At 41.6% G+C, this 15,562-nt stretch overlaps 1 protein-coding gene across 3 annotated transcripts in view; it reads left to right on the forward strand.

Annotated features, from left to right (window-relative positions):
* hcn4 (hyperpolarization activated cyclic nucleotide-gated potassium channel 4) overlaps nucleotides 1-15,562 on the forward strand; it is a 77,190-nt gene that overhangs the window by 46,301 nt on the left and 15,327 nt on the right. For all 3 annotated transcript variants that reach the window (XM_030413241.1, XM_030413240.1, XM_030413239.1), the window contains 2 exons: nucleotides 13,270-13,416; nucleotides 13,718-13,958. In XM_030413241.1, coding sequence (XP_030269101.1) covers nucleotides 13,270-13,416; nucleotides 13,718-13,958 — 388 coding nt within the window. The remainder of the gene's footprint in view (nucleotides 1-13,269; nucleotides 13,417-13,717; nucleotides 13,959-15,562) is intronic.

A 15,562-nucleotide genomic window follows, 5' to 3' on the forward strand; every position in this document is an offset into this window, starting at 1 on the left:
TGCTTGTTACCATTTTCGATATCCTGATCTCTACAGTAGAAACAGCAAGAGCCTCTGAGCTTTGCGGCCTACATGCTGAACATGGCAAGTTACCCAAACACACACCTGATAGCTAAACAAGCTAGCAGCTGTGACCCCCTCTTTTGCAAGGATTTAGCCATTTTAACGCAAGACTGGCCTCCTCGTGTGCATGGAATAGAAAAACAGCTTCCTCCTGACCCTATTTTCCATGATGACTGTGATTGGTTTAAATAACTACAAAGAAGCCAGAGCCTTTTTTTTCAGAGAGATAGACCACAACAGATACAGAAAGCACAATTACTAGAAGATAGGACATACTGAGCTCCATCTTCACGTTTCCTCAGCTCCTGCAAACTGGCTGTTTATCTTTGGCCGGATGGGTTTTTGTCCGTGGAACCATCCATAAAGCGACAGGAACCCCAACATGCCCGGTTCAGTGAAAGGAAAGCCCTGACAGCTGGCTGCGAAGGCCAAGTCATGTTCCACAGTGCCATGCCCTCTGTGGGCCCAGCGTGGGCGATAATGAGCTGAGCTGCGAAGCTGCCACATTGCCCACTGTCTGTGGCGAGGAAGAGACGAGGGAGGATGACCCCGCGGGAATGAAGGCAGAGGCTCTACAGACCAGACCCTACCTGAACGAGGGAGGGGAGAGCGGGAGGGAAAGAGGGCAGAGAGAAAGGCCCCGGTAGACGATCAGAGGAACAGATTAGCTGACGTAATGGGTCTTCAAAAGGAGAAACGCCGCAATGGATAAATGAACACCTCACAAATCTAGGGGTGAGTAACACAGAGACTAGTTCACCAGATTCTCACCAACTGAAAACTCCGTAAAAGTAAAACATTCAAGTCGGTTCACGGCTAATGCTGCTGATCTAAGTAGCCGCCTAATGAAAGGGGAGCAGACCATCTCCCAGCTAAGAGCTCTCCACTCGTCTGCTGCACAGCTTTACAGATGCCTCGCTGCCAAGTAGACTGAACAGCTGGCCTGTCTCAGCACCAGTCAGCAGGCACTACCGAAGCCATTTGCTGCCGTTGCTGGGATCACCCCCTAAGGCGCCTTAAGAATCCCCCAGCCAGAAAAAAAAGGCTCCCTTGTGCTCCCACAGCTTCCCACGATGCCAGCCTGCAGAAAGGTTATTACTGCAGACTGCAATTAATTTGAAAGAGCGCGGATTCTCTCATTTATCTTCCCACATGCCTCGCTGATAAGGCACTCTCTGGCTGCACTGTCAATACGTGCTCATCTGGCTGTTGGAGCCAGATAGTAGTCATTTCTACCACACTGTTACTATACCCACTCCTCCCTTCTGCTTATCAGGGTTATTTCCTTCAAAGACATAAACCTTTTTGTCATTGGCCCCCCGCATCAGTTGTGTGACAATGGGATATGCTTCCTGGTGATTTCACTCTGCCTTTTCAGTGTTAGACTAATACCATAATCCACACACTCAAGAAGTGGACAATCCATTGGTCAATCCCTGGAGTTTTGAGAGGACAGGTGGCTGTTTTCAGATGGCCACTGGGCCGCCATGACAGGGACAGCTGTTCCTGTCCACCGGGACTCAGCCTGGGGAGAAATCTGCTAAGTGAGACACCAGCGACACAGCAGCCAGTCAGCCCAACCTGACATCACACACCGAGTCATTATATATGCCTGGGGTGGGGTCAGAATACTGTAAAGTGGGGTCAGTTACTGCAGGGAAATTACACAGCAATATGCAATATTTGTAATTAGAAGTGTTATCCATTGGATTACAATATATTAGGGCTGTCAAAGTTAATGAGTTAATAACGCGTTAACGCAACATCCTCTTAACGCCGTTAATTTTTTCAACACGCGATTAACGCTCGGTATTAAAAAAAAAAGAAACGCGCATTGTATGATTTACGGCCGTCGATGGCACCTGTAGTCTTGATCCAGAGGGTGGCAGAAGAATAAGAAAGGGAATCAGAAAAAGAAGAAGCAGGGTTGGCTTTCGGTAAAAACATGGTGGACTGAAAAGCGAAAGCGAAAGGAAATGAAGAAAGGACTTATTAATGGCAAATTCACTTTCAAAACACTGCTAGATGGTTCGGACGATAGGACAAAAGTTATCTGCACGTACTGTGGACATGAAATGAGTTACCATTGAAGTACGTCGAGTCTCAAATATCATTTGCAAGCCAAACACACGGCAGATGCAGAGAGCCCACCGCCCCCCCCCCCCTCGCCAAAAGCAGACATCTCCATGTTTTGATGCCATTTAGGGTAAGGTGATATTTTTTATTTTATATATATATATATATATATATATATTTTATTTTCCTGCATGATTTGAAGTGTTGAATAAACATTTTCATAAAGCAAGCATATTTGCCCTTTCTCATGTTGTTAAAAGTATTAAGAACATGAAAAAAATACATTAATGTACATTTAGAACAGATTAAAATGTGCCAGAGATATTGCGATTAATTTGCGATTAATAGCAAGTTAACTATGGACAAAATGCGATTAATCGCAATTAAAAAAATTGATCGTTTGACAGTCCTACTATATATATATATATATATATATATATATATATATATATATATATATATATATATATATATGTAGAGAGAGAGAGAGAGAGAGAGAGAGAGAGAGAGATTACTTCAAAATGAAATATTGAAAATTTGCACTTCATACACATTTTTTTTAATTAAAAATAAGGCACAGATATTTTAGTTCCACAATTATTTGAAACATTGTAAATGCAAAAAAAAAGACCAAAAACATTTTGCATATCCAGCATTTGCATAATTTTCGTTACACAAACTACAGGTGTGCTGTGTGGGAAGCTGTTCCAAAACAAATTAAATTGTCATATTTTAAAGATGTAATCAGAAATGTAATAAAGCTAACTGTAATTTGATTAAACATTTCTTCAAATGTAATCTAGATTGTTTATTATGTTTGTTTGTTTGTTTGTTTTGCAATCTAATAACATAATATTCCCAGTCACGTTATGTGTTACCACCCAACCCTCTATATGCCTGTCTGCTACAGTGAGAGGTTCCCTGGTGTCTCATTTGTTACAGTCAGTGAATGTAAAATCTTAAAGGGTTTCTTAAAGAGGCAACGAGGCGATGATGTGATAGTGGGCTTACTGTCACTACTGTAACCCTCCTACTGTAAGCCTTCAGTGAATCATGCACAATGTGAGGATTGTGACATGACAGAAATCAGGTAATTATAAAATATTTGATAACAAACAGTGAATCATTGTAATTCTTGCATAATTCTTTATTCTCTTACCAAAAGAAGAGGTTAAGTCTACTGCTTTGAAATACCAAATTGAAAGAAAAGTTCTCCCTTCACGCTTATATTTGATTTGAGTAACAGTACATGTGTTGATACTAATGTGTGGTTCCCTGTCAGGGCACTTCAATGGGTGTAATTCAACATTATTTTGTCTTTAACATGTCCGAATAAACAAATAAACTAAAAAAAAACAAAAACTAACTAAACATAAAAAACTCAGTCTCTGAGTGGAAACTCAAAGGGCATCGAGAAGCATTAATTCTCATCATAACCAGTGTGTATTTGTTAAATAGCAGATCAAACAAGATTACAAAGAGTGTCTGCTTGTGTGTTTGTTTGTTTGTTTTTTGTGCCATCAAATTAAGAGAAAAATAATAACTTCACCTACAGCATAAAATGTTTTTTGTATTTATTTATTTATTTTTTCATTTTTGGTCTTTGTTGCTTTCTAAACATCATCACAGTGTTCAGAAATGCTCCTTTAATACTTTATTTGCAGTGCTGACTCAACACATGTGTAGCAGGCTGTGAAATATGAGGAATTAGACATTTTGAGTCATTAGTCAGTGCTGCAAATGCCACCACCAGTCTTTGTTCTGTTGGCTGGTGGTGAGCTGAGAAATAGATTTGTGCACTTTGCAGTTTGGAGTTTTTGTGTTGTCGGAAGCCAAATATCCTCCGTGTTGATATTCAAAAGATGCTGTCAGCAAGACTACAAAACTGCAGCATTTGCATACACCAGATGTCTGTGAAGTAGCGTGAATTGCGAGGTCCTCATCTGTAATATGGATGCTATACAGCTCCATAGATCACGGGTATGTGCTTTGATAGTTATGCTTCAACATTAGCTAGCTAAGAGCTGTATTACAGTTGCAGGTTGCAGTTGCCTCAATCCAGCTTGTACTCATACATTCAATAATCATCAACACAAATTCACAACCCATAATGTCACAGTGGGATGGAGAGTAGATACTGATCACTGTTTAGTGTCTTAAAGAATACAAGAAGGAAGATCAACGCTGATCCGAGCAGCACCATCACCACATTTAACTGCCTCGTGCTGGTCATTACGTGGCACGAGCTTCTGTATTCATCTGCTTTAAATGAGCTGTAAAAAGTAGAGCGTGGAATCTGTCGTACACACATGGCGGTATGTATGGCCGAGATGAGAGGCCATCTGTCCAGTTGGCATGCACAGGTGATAATGTCCAGGTAACAGGTTAAATTTAGATGGGAAACAAAGCTGTGAAATCCCTCTGGGGAGGGGGCTATGATGAAAATTAGCCTATGAAGGTCTCTTAGAAATGTACAGATGGGAAATAAGAAAGGGGGGAGGGGGGGGGCTCTGCCGTCAAAGATGGTGAAAATTATCATCAGAAAGCCAGAGTATAATTTTTTCTGAATAGAATTCTATTACAATGTGGCACCATGTGATAAATGCCCGGGCTGTCAGAAGCCTGCAAGCAGACTTAAATGAACTCTTAAATAGGAATCAGGCAGCCTGTTAACTGTTACACAAAGTAGAGAGCGCAACAATCACACTAAATACCAGGGGTTGGATGTGGGGCCCCACTGAGATGAAAAATAGCTTTATTAGATTCATTATCACTCTGTTGAAGATATACGCCTGATGCTTGTCTTTTGCTGTGTGTAAACAGAGCCTGTAGGTGTAAATAGGCACATTAAATGTGATGTGTTTTCCACCTGTTTGCAATCTTATTTGTTCCCGATGTATCAGACTGCATGGATTCGTTTGGGTGCATGTCAGATCTGAATGGAATAGAGACAGGTTGAAGCCGGACGTGGCGAGAGCGCTACATTTTTTCTACTCAGAGACTCTCATGTGTTAGAGGTGCAAAGGGCCGGTTTCAGAGTGCTCTATTTATGGGATTTTAGTCACATTTTCAAGTAGCGATTCAGATTTTGATATCTCTATTTTGAACTCTGTACTCAGTGCTAGTTGAGCTGAGTTTAAGTGCTCTGACTGGAGCAGGGTTCCCCAATCTTTTTGGCCAAATCCAAAACTAAATGTTGAGCCAAGGGCCAAAAGTAAGCATCCATCGTATATACATATATATATATGTTTTTGTTTTTTTACATTATACATCTTTGGCCTGCACGGCAACCCTGGACTAGAGCATGGATACGACCTGAACCTGACAGGATGTGAATGACCAAATAAGTCAAATAAAAATGTGTTAATTATGTCTGGGTTCGGGTTTGGTAACGGCAAATGACATATGATATATGTTTTTATTTTTTGTTTCATATCTGTGTGCATTGAACATTGCCTCTATGGTCATCTACACACTATACATGTGTGTAATCAGGGTAAAGAGGCAAGCTGTAACCATGGTAATAATTTTCTGACAGGGTAACACAAACTTAGTGTTTCAGTTTATATTAAATGCACTGGGCTCAAGTCGGGTTCAGACATAAAAAAAACAGAATGCATGTCGAGTTCAGGTCAGGTTCGGTTACTGACCGGGTTCAGACAGAAAAATGTTGCTCGATTCAAACCCTGTAAAATAAGTCAGATTGTAAGATTTTATAGGGCAGCAACTGACTCATTTTGATTATTTGGTCAATTATTTTTCTAATTTAACGATTAATAGTTAATGTGTAAAATGGGAGGATCGTAAAAGTTCCAACGATTAAATGTGCATACCGCATGTTTTGTCCAAATGATAGTTCAAAACCCAAAACTACTTATTTTTTTTAGCATTTTGATAAATGGTTAAAACATTTTAGTCAAACATAAAATTAAGTAAGCATTGGATATCTATTAGTAAAGAATACTTAATGCATTTATTCTGTTAAGTACAACAGTGATTTGTTTTTACTTTCAGTTATTTTCGGTCCCAACCCTAGTTTGATCTACTGTAACCTACTCAACAGCAGTTAAATCTCCCTCGGTTCAATACTTGAGATCCAGTATTTTCCTTTATTATAGACTCCTGTAGTATTATTCAATAATCTGTTGGGGTCTCTCATCCCCACATTGAACTCGTGTATTAACCGGTCTAAAACATTGTGAGCTGTAGTGGGTTAAGCATCTGCCAAATCTGCCAATTCCCCAAAGGATTCCTCCCTCTTGTCTTGGGCATGTTGAGAACCATTATCACACAAAGAGAATTACATCTCTCCAGATTGGGGCCACAAGATGGCTGCACATGTGACCGTGCATACAGGGTATGCATGCCACTCCAGCTCTCTGTAAGCCGCTGCTTATCTGCCACTATGGCCCTCTACAGTGGAAATGCATATATTACAGAGAGAAGGGAATGAGAACACCAAACAAAGGACATAATCTCATTCATTGTCGCTAACATGTGCCCATAATGTCTCACTTTATAGAAGCTCTCTGATCCTTTCAGGTTTTCCAGATTTTAATTTTTTATTATATGATGAATATTATTCAGCGTGGGATGTCTGAGTGCTGCTCTGTTTGTTGTTGGTAGTTGGTGATGAAATCAGGGATGCCCAGGAGAGTCGCGTGTCATGGCATGCCTGTCCCAAATGGCTTTAGAAGGAAATGGCATTGGGGTGCTGCAGCCCCTCCCCTCTAAATCTCTAATTAACACTCGGCAATTAAACAAGGCTCTTTGGGGAATAGTTAATAAGAGGCCCAAAGCTGATTTTCTGAGGGTGTAGAGGCTCTAGAGATCTTTTGTTCCCCCACGTCAATCCCCCAATCAGGACCTTTGGAAATACAGTAAGTAGTCATCAGAGGAAGACTATGTTTGCACTTACAGAGTTGTGACTTTCCTCCCAAGAGGGAAATAAATGGATTAATGCTGTCAGGGAACAAGTAAAACATGCAGTTTAAGTGTTCTCCTTATTTGGGCTAAATATACTGCGTTGATTGATTCTAAAAGGCCTTAAAAAATCCCCAGCACGACAAAGATGTAGGTTCCTTCCAACAATAGCAAAAACTTTGTGGCTCCTTGTCGAGGTTAAGTCATGAGTTTCCCATACAGGCAACCCAAGGACACAGCTGTCAACAAGTTGAGGAGCTTAAGTCTGATTCTGCCTTACAGTAAGAGCCGTTCTCATTAGTCGGAACCTGACTGATGGCATTAATATAAACCCTGTTACATTCCCTTTTCCTCCCTGTCTGCCACACAACTTTCACTGCTGAGTCAAGGACTGTTGACATGCCCCAGAGGTGCTCCATGAAATACCCGCTCTCTGAGTGCATAACCAAGACCAAATCAAAGATGCAGCCATTGTCAATACATTTTAAATTTAATGTCAGGGCAAATTTATGCTTTTTGCAGTGTTTGCTGGGTTGATGTCAAGCTTGTCTCATTCTATTATGCAGTGGCAGCTAGTGTTTGTGAAGAACAGGGGAATTTCCTTGCTTTTTTAACCAGAATGCACCACATTGATCACTGACCAATCGCACTCTCTCTTGACCAGCTGTGGCCTGATTACATCACAAAATAATACATCCATTACTCCCCTTTTGTAATGCCCATTTTTTTTTACTTGTACGACTAAAGTCAGACTGATTTGTATGACCCAAATCCTTTGACCATGAAACCCAACGTTACGGACAAGGAAACAGAGAACAGTGGAGAAAAATAAATGTTTAGAAAGTATAATTAAGTGGCTGACATTTCTTTTGGGAAATGAATTATTCATATTTTATTCCGTGAAACATTTGCATCTGCTTGGAGAGCTGCGTGAGAGAGAAAGGGAATTGGACAAAAATTAAAAAGCGTGATAAAAGAGAGAAGAAAGAAAAAGTATGAATGGGAAAGAGACCAAGAATGGCCATTTGGAAAGAGATCAAAACTGAGAAAGGAAAAGGAAAAGGATTTGTGAAATTAAATACCATGAAGATGCAGTTCTGTATTGCTCAGTGGGCAGCTACTACAGTACTGTACGATTGCCAAGGCCGGGAGCTCACAGGCTCGCCCACACACAAACCTCTTGACTGTTATGTACTTAGGAGACGACAAGTTACAGAAAGACGCTTGCAGTATATACTGTACAGATGCATGCTTCACTTTTGACAGGTCATAAATCATCCTCAGCACATACGAGGGTCGCGGGAACAGTTTGTGCACTAGCCAGATAAACAGTCCATTTGCATCATCCATGGACATGGAAAGGAAAAGTGATTTTCTGGGATGGTTGTCTAACGAGGAGCTAAGAGGCTGAACAACGCAGCATACATTGTATAATTGTCTTTTATCATGCTTGAAAGATATATAAAAATTCAAAATCTGCAGCAGAACTGTCAAAGTAAAACCACCAAAGTTTGGATTAATGTTTTTCGAACTTAGATTTTTGCTTTTTTCCTGTCTTTGCAAAAGTTACATGACTGGAAGATTGATGCCAACCTTGTCTCTGTCCAATAAATATCAAGCTATCAAGCCAGCAGCCCGTTAGCTTAGCATAGAGCAAACGCTTGAAACATAGAGATACAGCTAGCTTGACTCCGTCCAAGGATAACAAAGTCCGACTACCAGCCCCTCTAAAGTTCTGCTAATTAACACATTATATCTTATTTGCTTATTCAGTACAAAAACTAAGTGTAAGTAAGACATGGTTATGTAACTTTTTCTTGGGTGGGCGCAGTAACATCCTGGAGTCTTGTCATCATCGAGAGGATGCCAGACTTTGCTACTTACTGGCAGGAGGAGTCTCTATTGCCTGAGCGATAGAGACGTTTGTAGGCGGACTTTCACCTTTGGAAAAAGCCAAAGCCGCTGTTTTCTAAGCTAACCAGATGCTTGCGGTTACCCTACGGAAATGAAAGTGGTGTTAGTCCTCTCATCTGAACAAATTCTATCTTTCCCAATATGTCGAACTAAAGAAAGAAAGAACAGATGAACCGAGCCTATGGTTCTCCTCAGCTACTCATGTGAGGGAGGCTGATGGTGCAATGATTTCCTCTTTAATGCTGACCATGATTTGATTTGGCCAAGTAAAGCAGGAGAGCGTTGATCCTCCTGACGGCAGCATGATGGCAGCTGTGCAGCAATAAGATAATTTCCTGTCACAGGGGGTGTTATCAGACCATAACCCCCCTATGGTCGGTGTCTTTACATCCCTGTCAGCTCCTCCTCTGACTCAGCAGCGATTAGTAAATACGAAATGCCTTTGAGTGGGACACGGAGCACCTATGAAGTACAGTTGTACTCATCACAAAGCAAAAGCAACAGGACATTATCTTGCATTTGTTCACTCAATGCCCGCTTTTCCTGCTGGGAGAATCAAATTGCTGAAAAGCTGAGGATAAATGGTTATTTAACATGTCGACAGTGTTTATTATCTCTTTGATGAATGTAAAAAAAAGTATGTGGGGGGGGGTCGGGAGACATTCTGAGATGATAATCCACGCCTTTGAAACACAGCGCCATGCTGTGGCATGTCTAATGCCGGAGACATAAAGACACTAGACAAGATGCAGAATGTGGGTTACACCTGTCATCTTCACCGTGGCATCGCACGCAGACAAGCGGTGCTCAGCAGCCAATGGGACTGCAGCTGGAGACGTCTGCCATCGTTTTCTGGAGCTTTCCGTCACTCGGAGTAGAGGAGCTAAAAGGTCCTCTCTGTGCAAGGATTCTATTTCATCATCAGATCAGTAAACGCTCAATTTTATGCCAAAGGGATTGTGGGGATAAAGACTCAAACCCTTACCCCATGACAGAGCTCATCCATCTCCAATGCACGGAGACCGGATATCTAAAAGCTTCTTTCCACGTCTTATTCTTGCTTGTGCAAGCATTTAATTTTCCAGGTCACCTTACACACATACATTGTCAAATATTCCACTTGCGAAGAGGCATCTTGACATTTTAAGTATATCAGATGAGCAAATTCTTAGTGTTTGACATATCTTATAGTAGTTCAGCTAATCCCTCTCACATGCAGGATTTCTTGTTGTAAACTATGCATGCAGTATTTCCCTGCACTTGTAGATATATGCATACACTGGTGTTTATGGTTGTAACGGCAACAACAATGTATTTAAAAATCTTCATTACAAGCCAGGGCGTGCAAAAGTTTTTATGGCTACCTGTCCACAGTCAAGGGAGCTGTATCATCGACATACAGAGACTGACTCCAGACTCACAGCCTCCTGTCAAATACAGAAATCCAAAATCCATCCAAATTCTGCAAAGAGCGGAGCACAGGAGACAAAAGAGATCATTGCAGAGCAGAGCGTTGTCGAGGGTGTCATGGGGGGCCGCAGAGAGGAGGATTACAAACAATGAGTGTGTCAGAGGGTCAGAAGATGCAACCTGCAAATCCTTGTTAGCATCTGAACAGAGTCGACCCAAAGTGGTTGTACTGTAGTTAAGTCTGTCATCATGTTTTAAAGTTCTGGACTCTCGTATGTGTTTCTCATCTCCTGATTGTCAGGAAGCCTGACAGCTTTCCTGCTCTCACAAAAAAAACAATCTGACTTGCATGAGACAGCCGTCCTTATTTACTGTGCTATATTTCTCAAAAGATTGGCCTTTTGATGATCTCCTCCAAGATCAGTGGTGACTAGAGTACGAGAGCCGGATAACAAAGAGGGAGACATCTGAGGTCAGGCGTGTCACTGAGTGGTAAGGCCGTTAGGCAGCGTAGAAACGGTGATCAAAAGAGCACCTCCGGCGTGGCCCTTTGAATGGATAATTTCTTCTTTTTTCCTTTGTTATTTGGGTCAAGGATTTTTACCTGCTATTATTCCCGAGGTGGTCTCATTGTGCTTTGATGTGTGTCTCTGCTTTCTTTATCGTAGAATCAATGAAAGGCCATCTTAAACAAACAACATAAAGACTGAAGGATACAGACACACACACACCATCTGCACTGTGGAACATACATTGAATACACTGTGGAGTGTTTTGATGTAGGTTGTGTTTAAAGAGCTACGGGGCTTTGTTTGTTACATAATTGCAACACTGCACTCACATACACAGTGCAAATATTATACTGAGTTATCAGCAGGACCCATCAGTGAGATCACAGCATGGTTGTCACACAGACTTTATTTGATTTTTTCATTAGTTTTATCTTGATTTCATTTGAGTGGCTTTGGTATTTTGGTACATTTCTTAACTATTTCGTGTTTCGTTTAATTTTGAATTTAAAGGAGACCTGTTGTGCTTTTTTTGTTGTTTTCCTTTCCGTCAATGTGTTGTTCAGGTTCTTGTGCATGTAAAAGTTACATAAAGCCAAGTGTCTGCGCACCCGGAGCTCCTCTCTCCCACAGAAAACACTGCTCCTTAAACGCCTTGTCAGTAGTCCCGCCTTTAATTCCGTGACTTCTTGACAACACACTACGTCACCATGTCTTTTATTTGCATGATGTATGCCTATAGTCACGGCAGAAGGGAAGCTAACTGGAAGCTTAAAACATGACAGAGCTGACCGGAGACACGATGAGCGATGCTGGCTCAGGCGTGTGTTAGCTGACCAATCAGAGCAGACAGGAGGGTGGGTGGCCTTAAAGAGACAGCAACTAAAATAGAAGCACACACTCAGAAAAACATTTAATTACACACATACTGTACATAAGTTTACGCAGTCATACACGTGACATCAGTGTCTCAAGCGTCTTGTCCTACTGTAACATTCTTTTATCTGTGGGTGCTTTGTTTTCTTCTCTACCGTCACTGGTTTTAAAGACATGATTTGAATTTCTAAGCACATTGCACCTTTCTGTAAACACTCTCACATCATCACATTCCTTCTGACTCACACTTTTCTTCTCCATTAGAGCACTAAATACAGTACATGATAGTATCCTGCAACCAGTTATGTGATTTATGTATTATTAGATACTGTGTATGGAGGCAAATTATACAAATTTTACACTATGAATGAAGAGTATCAAGTCTTTTCCGATATCCCAATGTAGAAATATGAGTTGTTGCCTGAATGTAATTCGTCAAACACACACCTCAACTAGATACTGAAGTGACACATTCACTTTGCTCTGATAATGTTTCGGTGGCAAACAAGACCCAGTTTAGCCATCATGATGAATCCTTTACAGGCTCCAGTGAGCTGGCAACATGACTAAACACTTCTCGACAACGATCGCACCTCTTTCAATTCTCCTATATCTTCGGAGAGCAGTATTCTAGTTGAACTAGTGCGTGGTTTTGCTTACAAGAAATATGGAGCCAAAACAATAACAAAATAATATTGCCAATTTTTAGGCAAAAGTGCATCACAAAATTTGTATATAGACATATGGATATTTTAAAAGGACCTCAAAAGTGCTTCTTTAATGCAAGGACAGGGCGAAAATATCAAATATCAGGATATTGTTGACCAAATACCTCGATACTGCATGACTTCTGTAACTATAACAAGATATTTACCCAACACGAGTCTGGTAAGTTGAGGAAATTAAATTACAGCAAACTTTACACATTAGCTAGTCTCCTTCCTTTTTTATCTTTCCAAATAAGAGCCCTGGATGCCAGTAAACAATACGCAAGTGCATATCAGCTGAAACTTATATTCACAAAGACCATATCACTAAAGATAGTGTAGCTTTCAACATGTTAGCTAATGTGGAACATGATGTAATTCATTTTCAGTTGGATGTCATCTGTACAAAAAGCTCTGTCCCGTTATAGAGCACTTTATTTTGAGATTTGTGCGAGTCAGAGAAGATCCTTTAATCTGTTGCAGTGTGGGAGAAAATGTTAGGTAGAGTTACAAATATTTACTAGTGAATGTTTTATTATGATCATTTAGGATCCCTAAAGACAGCCAATATGCCTTATCAGGATATAACATAAACCAAAAAGCTAAGACGATATTCAGCCACATATCATGAAAAGGAAACCTGCAAGAGACTGGATGGCCTCTATATATCCATCTCCATTACCTCTTGTGTCTGACCTCAAGTTCCAGCTGTTCCCTGTGGCTGTGTATCTGTGCTACAGCACTATGGCCTTTGAGTAACCTGATTGTTGTGTGTCTCCATGTCCCCGCAGTACAAACAGGTGGAGCAGTACATGTCCTTCCACAAGCTGCCGGCAGATATGAGACAGAGAATCCACGACTACTACGAGCACCGCTACCAGGGCAAGATGTTCGACGAGGAGAGCATCCTGGGAGAGCTCAACGAGCCGCTGCGTGAGGTGGGCTGAGTGTTCCTGTCTGCGTTTGAATCCCATGGACATGCATTCAAAAGCTTGTGTACTGCTTGACATTTCCTTTGTTTTGTTTTTTTTTGTTTTTTTTTCCTTTTCTTGAGGCCATATCCAAACAAGAGTAAAACTGAGAGGAGCTCAGAAAAAAAAGTCCTGCATGGCTGACATTTTTCCTGTTGTTACTATAATATCCCTTTTGTCTGAGATCGTGACAGGCCAATGCATTTTGTGAAGCACCCGCTCCTTTCTGCCACTCTTGCTAACTGCTTTTCTCTGTGTGCTCATGCAGGAAATCGTCAACTTTAACTGTCGAAAGCTGGTGGCGTCCATGCCTCTGTTTGCCAACGCCGACCCCAACTTTGTCACCTCTATGCTCACCAAGCTGAGGTTCGAGGTGTTCCAGCCCGGGGATTATATAATCAGGGAGGGCACCATCGGCAAAAAGATGTACTTCATACAGCACGGAGTTGTCAGCGTGCTAACCAAAGGCAATAAAGAGACCAAGCTTTCAGATGGCTCCTACTTTGGAGGTAAGACGAGCTGGTGCTGCGCCAGAATTACTAACTCAAAGGTCACATCTTTCTGCGGCGCTTAAATCTGCTCTGTTTTATTATTAATAACGCTCGGCACCTTGAGAGGTCGGTCCGGGTTTAAAATTTTGATTGTGCGAGGCAACACAGCATTTGGATAACGCTATTCTGGCTCTGATATTAGCTCGTCAGGGGCATGAAGTGGTATGTTGTGCAGAGCTTGTCACCTCGCTTAAAATTCTGCTTCATGGTTTATGCAGGACTTTCCCCTTAAATCACATCATGAGAGCTGTCTCCTAAATGTAGGGCGAAGCCAAATTAAGAAAACAGCACTTGCTTTTTGCACAAATTAAGAAATATGTACTCAAAAAGGTCAGAGGGGTCAGATAGCTGTGAAATTACATACCATGTGAATGCTTGAGACGTGTGCGATAACCCAGAGTTGTTATGTACTTAACTCGTGTTATGTTCTTAATCGGGGTCAGATAATGCGCAGTCCTCTCGTGGTCCCACAGAGCTTATGACACATGTAGGAGACAATGCCGCCATACTGCCCTCACCAAATACCAATTAATTTGCCCAGTGACAGCGTATCATTTAGACTACACTGTTAAGTAATGAGAAATGGTGGCAAAGCGTTTAACAGCACATGACCTGCCTGTGGAAGTTTAATTACGCCTTGCCTGCTCAAGTCCATCTCCATGCCCTCTCTCCGGGGGTTCTGCGGAAATAATGAAAAGATGGCAGGCAATCTATCTCAACACATGCCAAAACTAATCAACATTTTAGACAACATGGCCCCGGCTCTCTCAAGGGCCATGTTGTCTCAAATGTTGTCCAAAAAATGTCCTCAGCAAGGCAGAATTCGGATTCAAAGGGAGCGTATAGGCTTTTTGTTAGCACATGCATCTCGGTAATGGCACAGTTTGTGACATTCTGCCACTCAGAGTTGCTGAACTGAGCGCACTCTTGACGACGATGTCATCTAAAATGCCTTTGAATAGATGCATGTGACCTGTTTTTGCCTTGAGAAATCGTGAGTAGTGAAACCAACAAACAGAAACTGGCCTGCTCACTTTAATCTTAAGCCTTAGATCTGTAATTATTTTCCCCTTTTTCGTGCATTATAGGCACAGGGCTTTTGACTCCATTATCCTGTGACTATTCCTGGCAGTGGCACTCCTCTGGAGGGGGTTGTAAGGGAGGGGGCTAGTGAGGTAAGCCTAGAGCCACTGGGAGTTTGTTACCAAACACGAGTTAGTCATTCATGAAATTAATTGGTGCAGGATCAGTACGGGGAGTGCGTGGCACAAGTGGATCTCAGTGGGGCTGTCACTAGCAGCAAGCAGGAAGTCGAAAGCAATCATTTTTTTGAATTATGTACAGACCTGCTCCACGTGGACGGCGAGGTTTTCACTCTCTGTAGTGGGTGGTGTAAAGCATGTGCACGGAGAGCAGCAGAGGTCCAGTCGTCTGAGAGCTTCCTGTCTTTGTCAAACACACTCAGTGTCTGCAGGCTCCAGTTTACACTACAGCAAATGGCATGTGTATATGCTCATCACCATCTCAGCAAAACCATGTACCGTAACTCTTCCATTCACAGA

This window comes from Sparus aurata, chromosome 4 (genome assembly GCF_900880675.1).
Source record: "Sparus aurata chromosome 4, fSpaAur1.1, whole genome shotgun sequence".
NCBI classification, from domain to species: domain Eukaryota; kingdom Metazoa; phylum Chordata; class Actinopteri; order Spariformes; family Sparidae; genus Sparus; species Sparus aurata.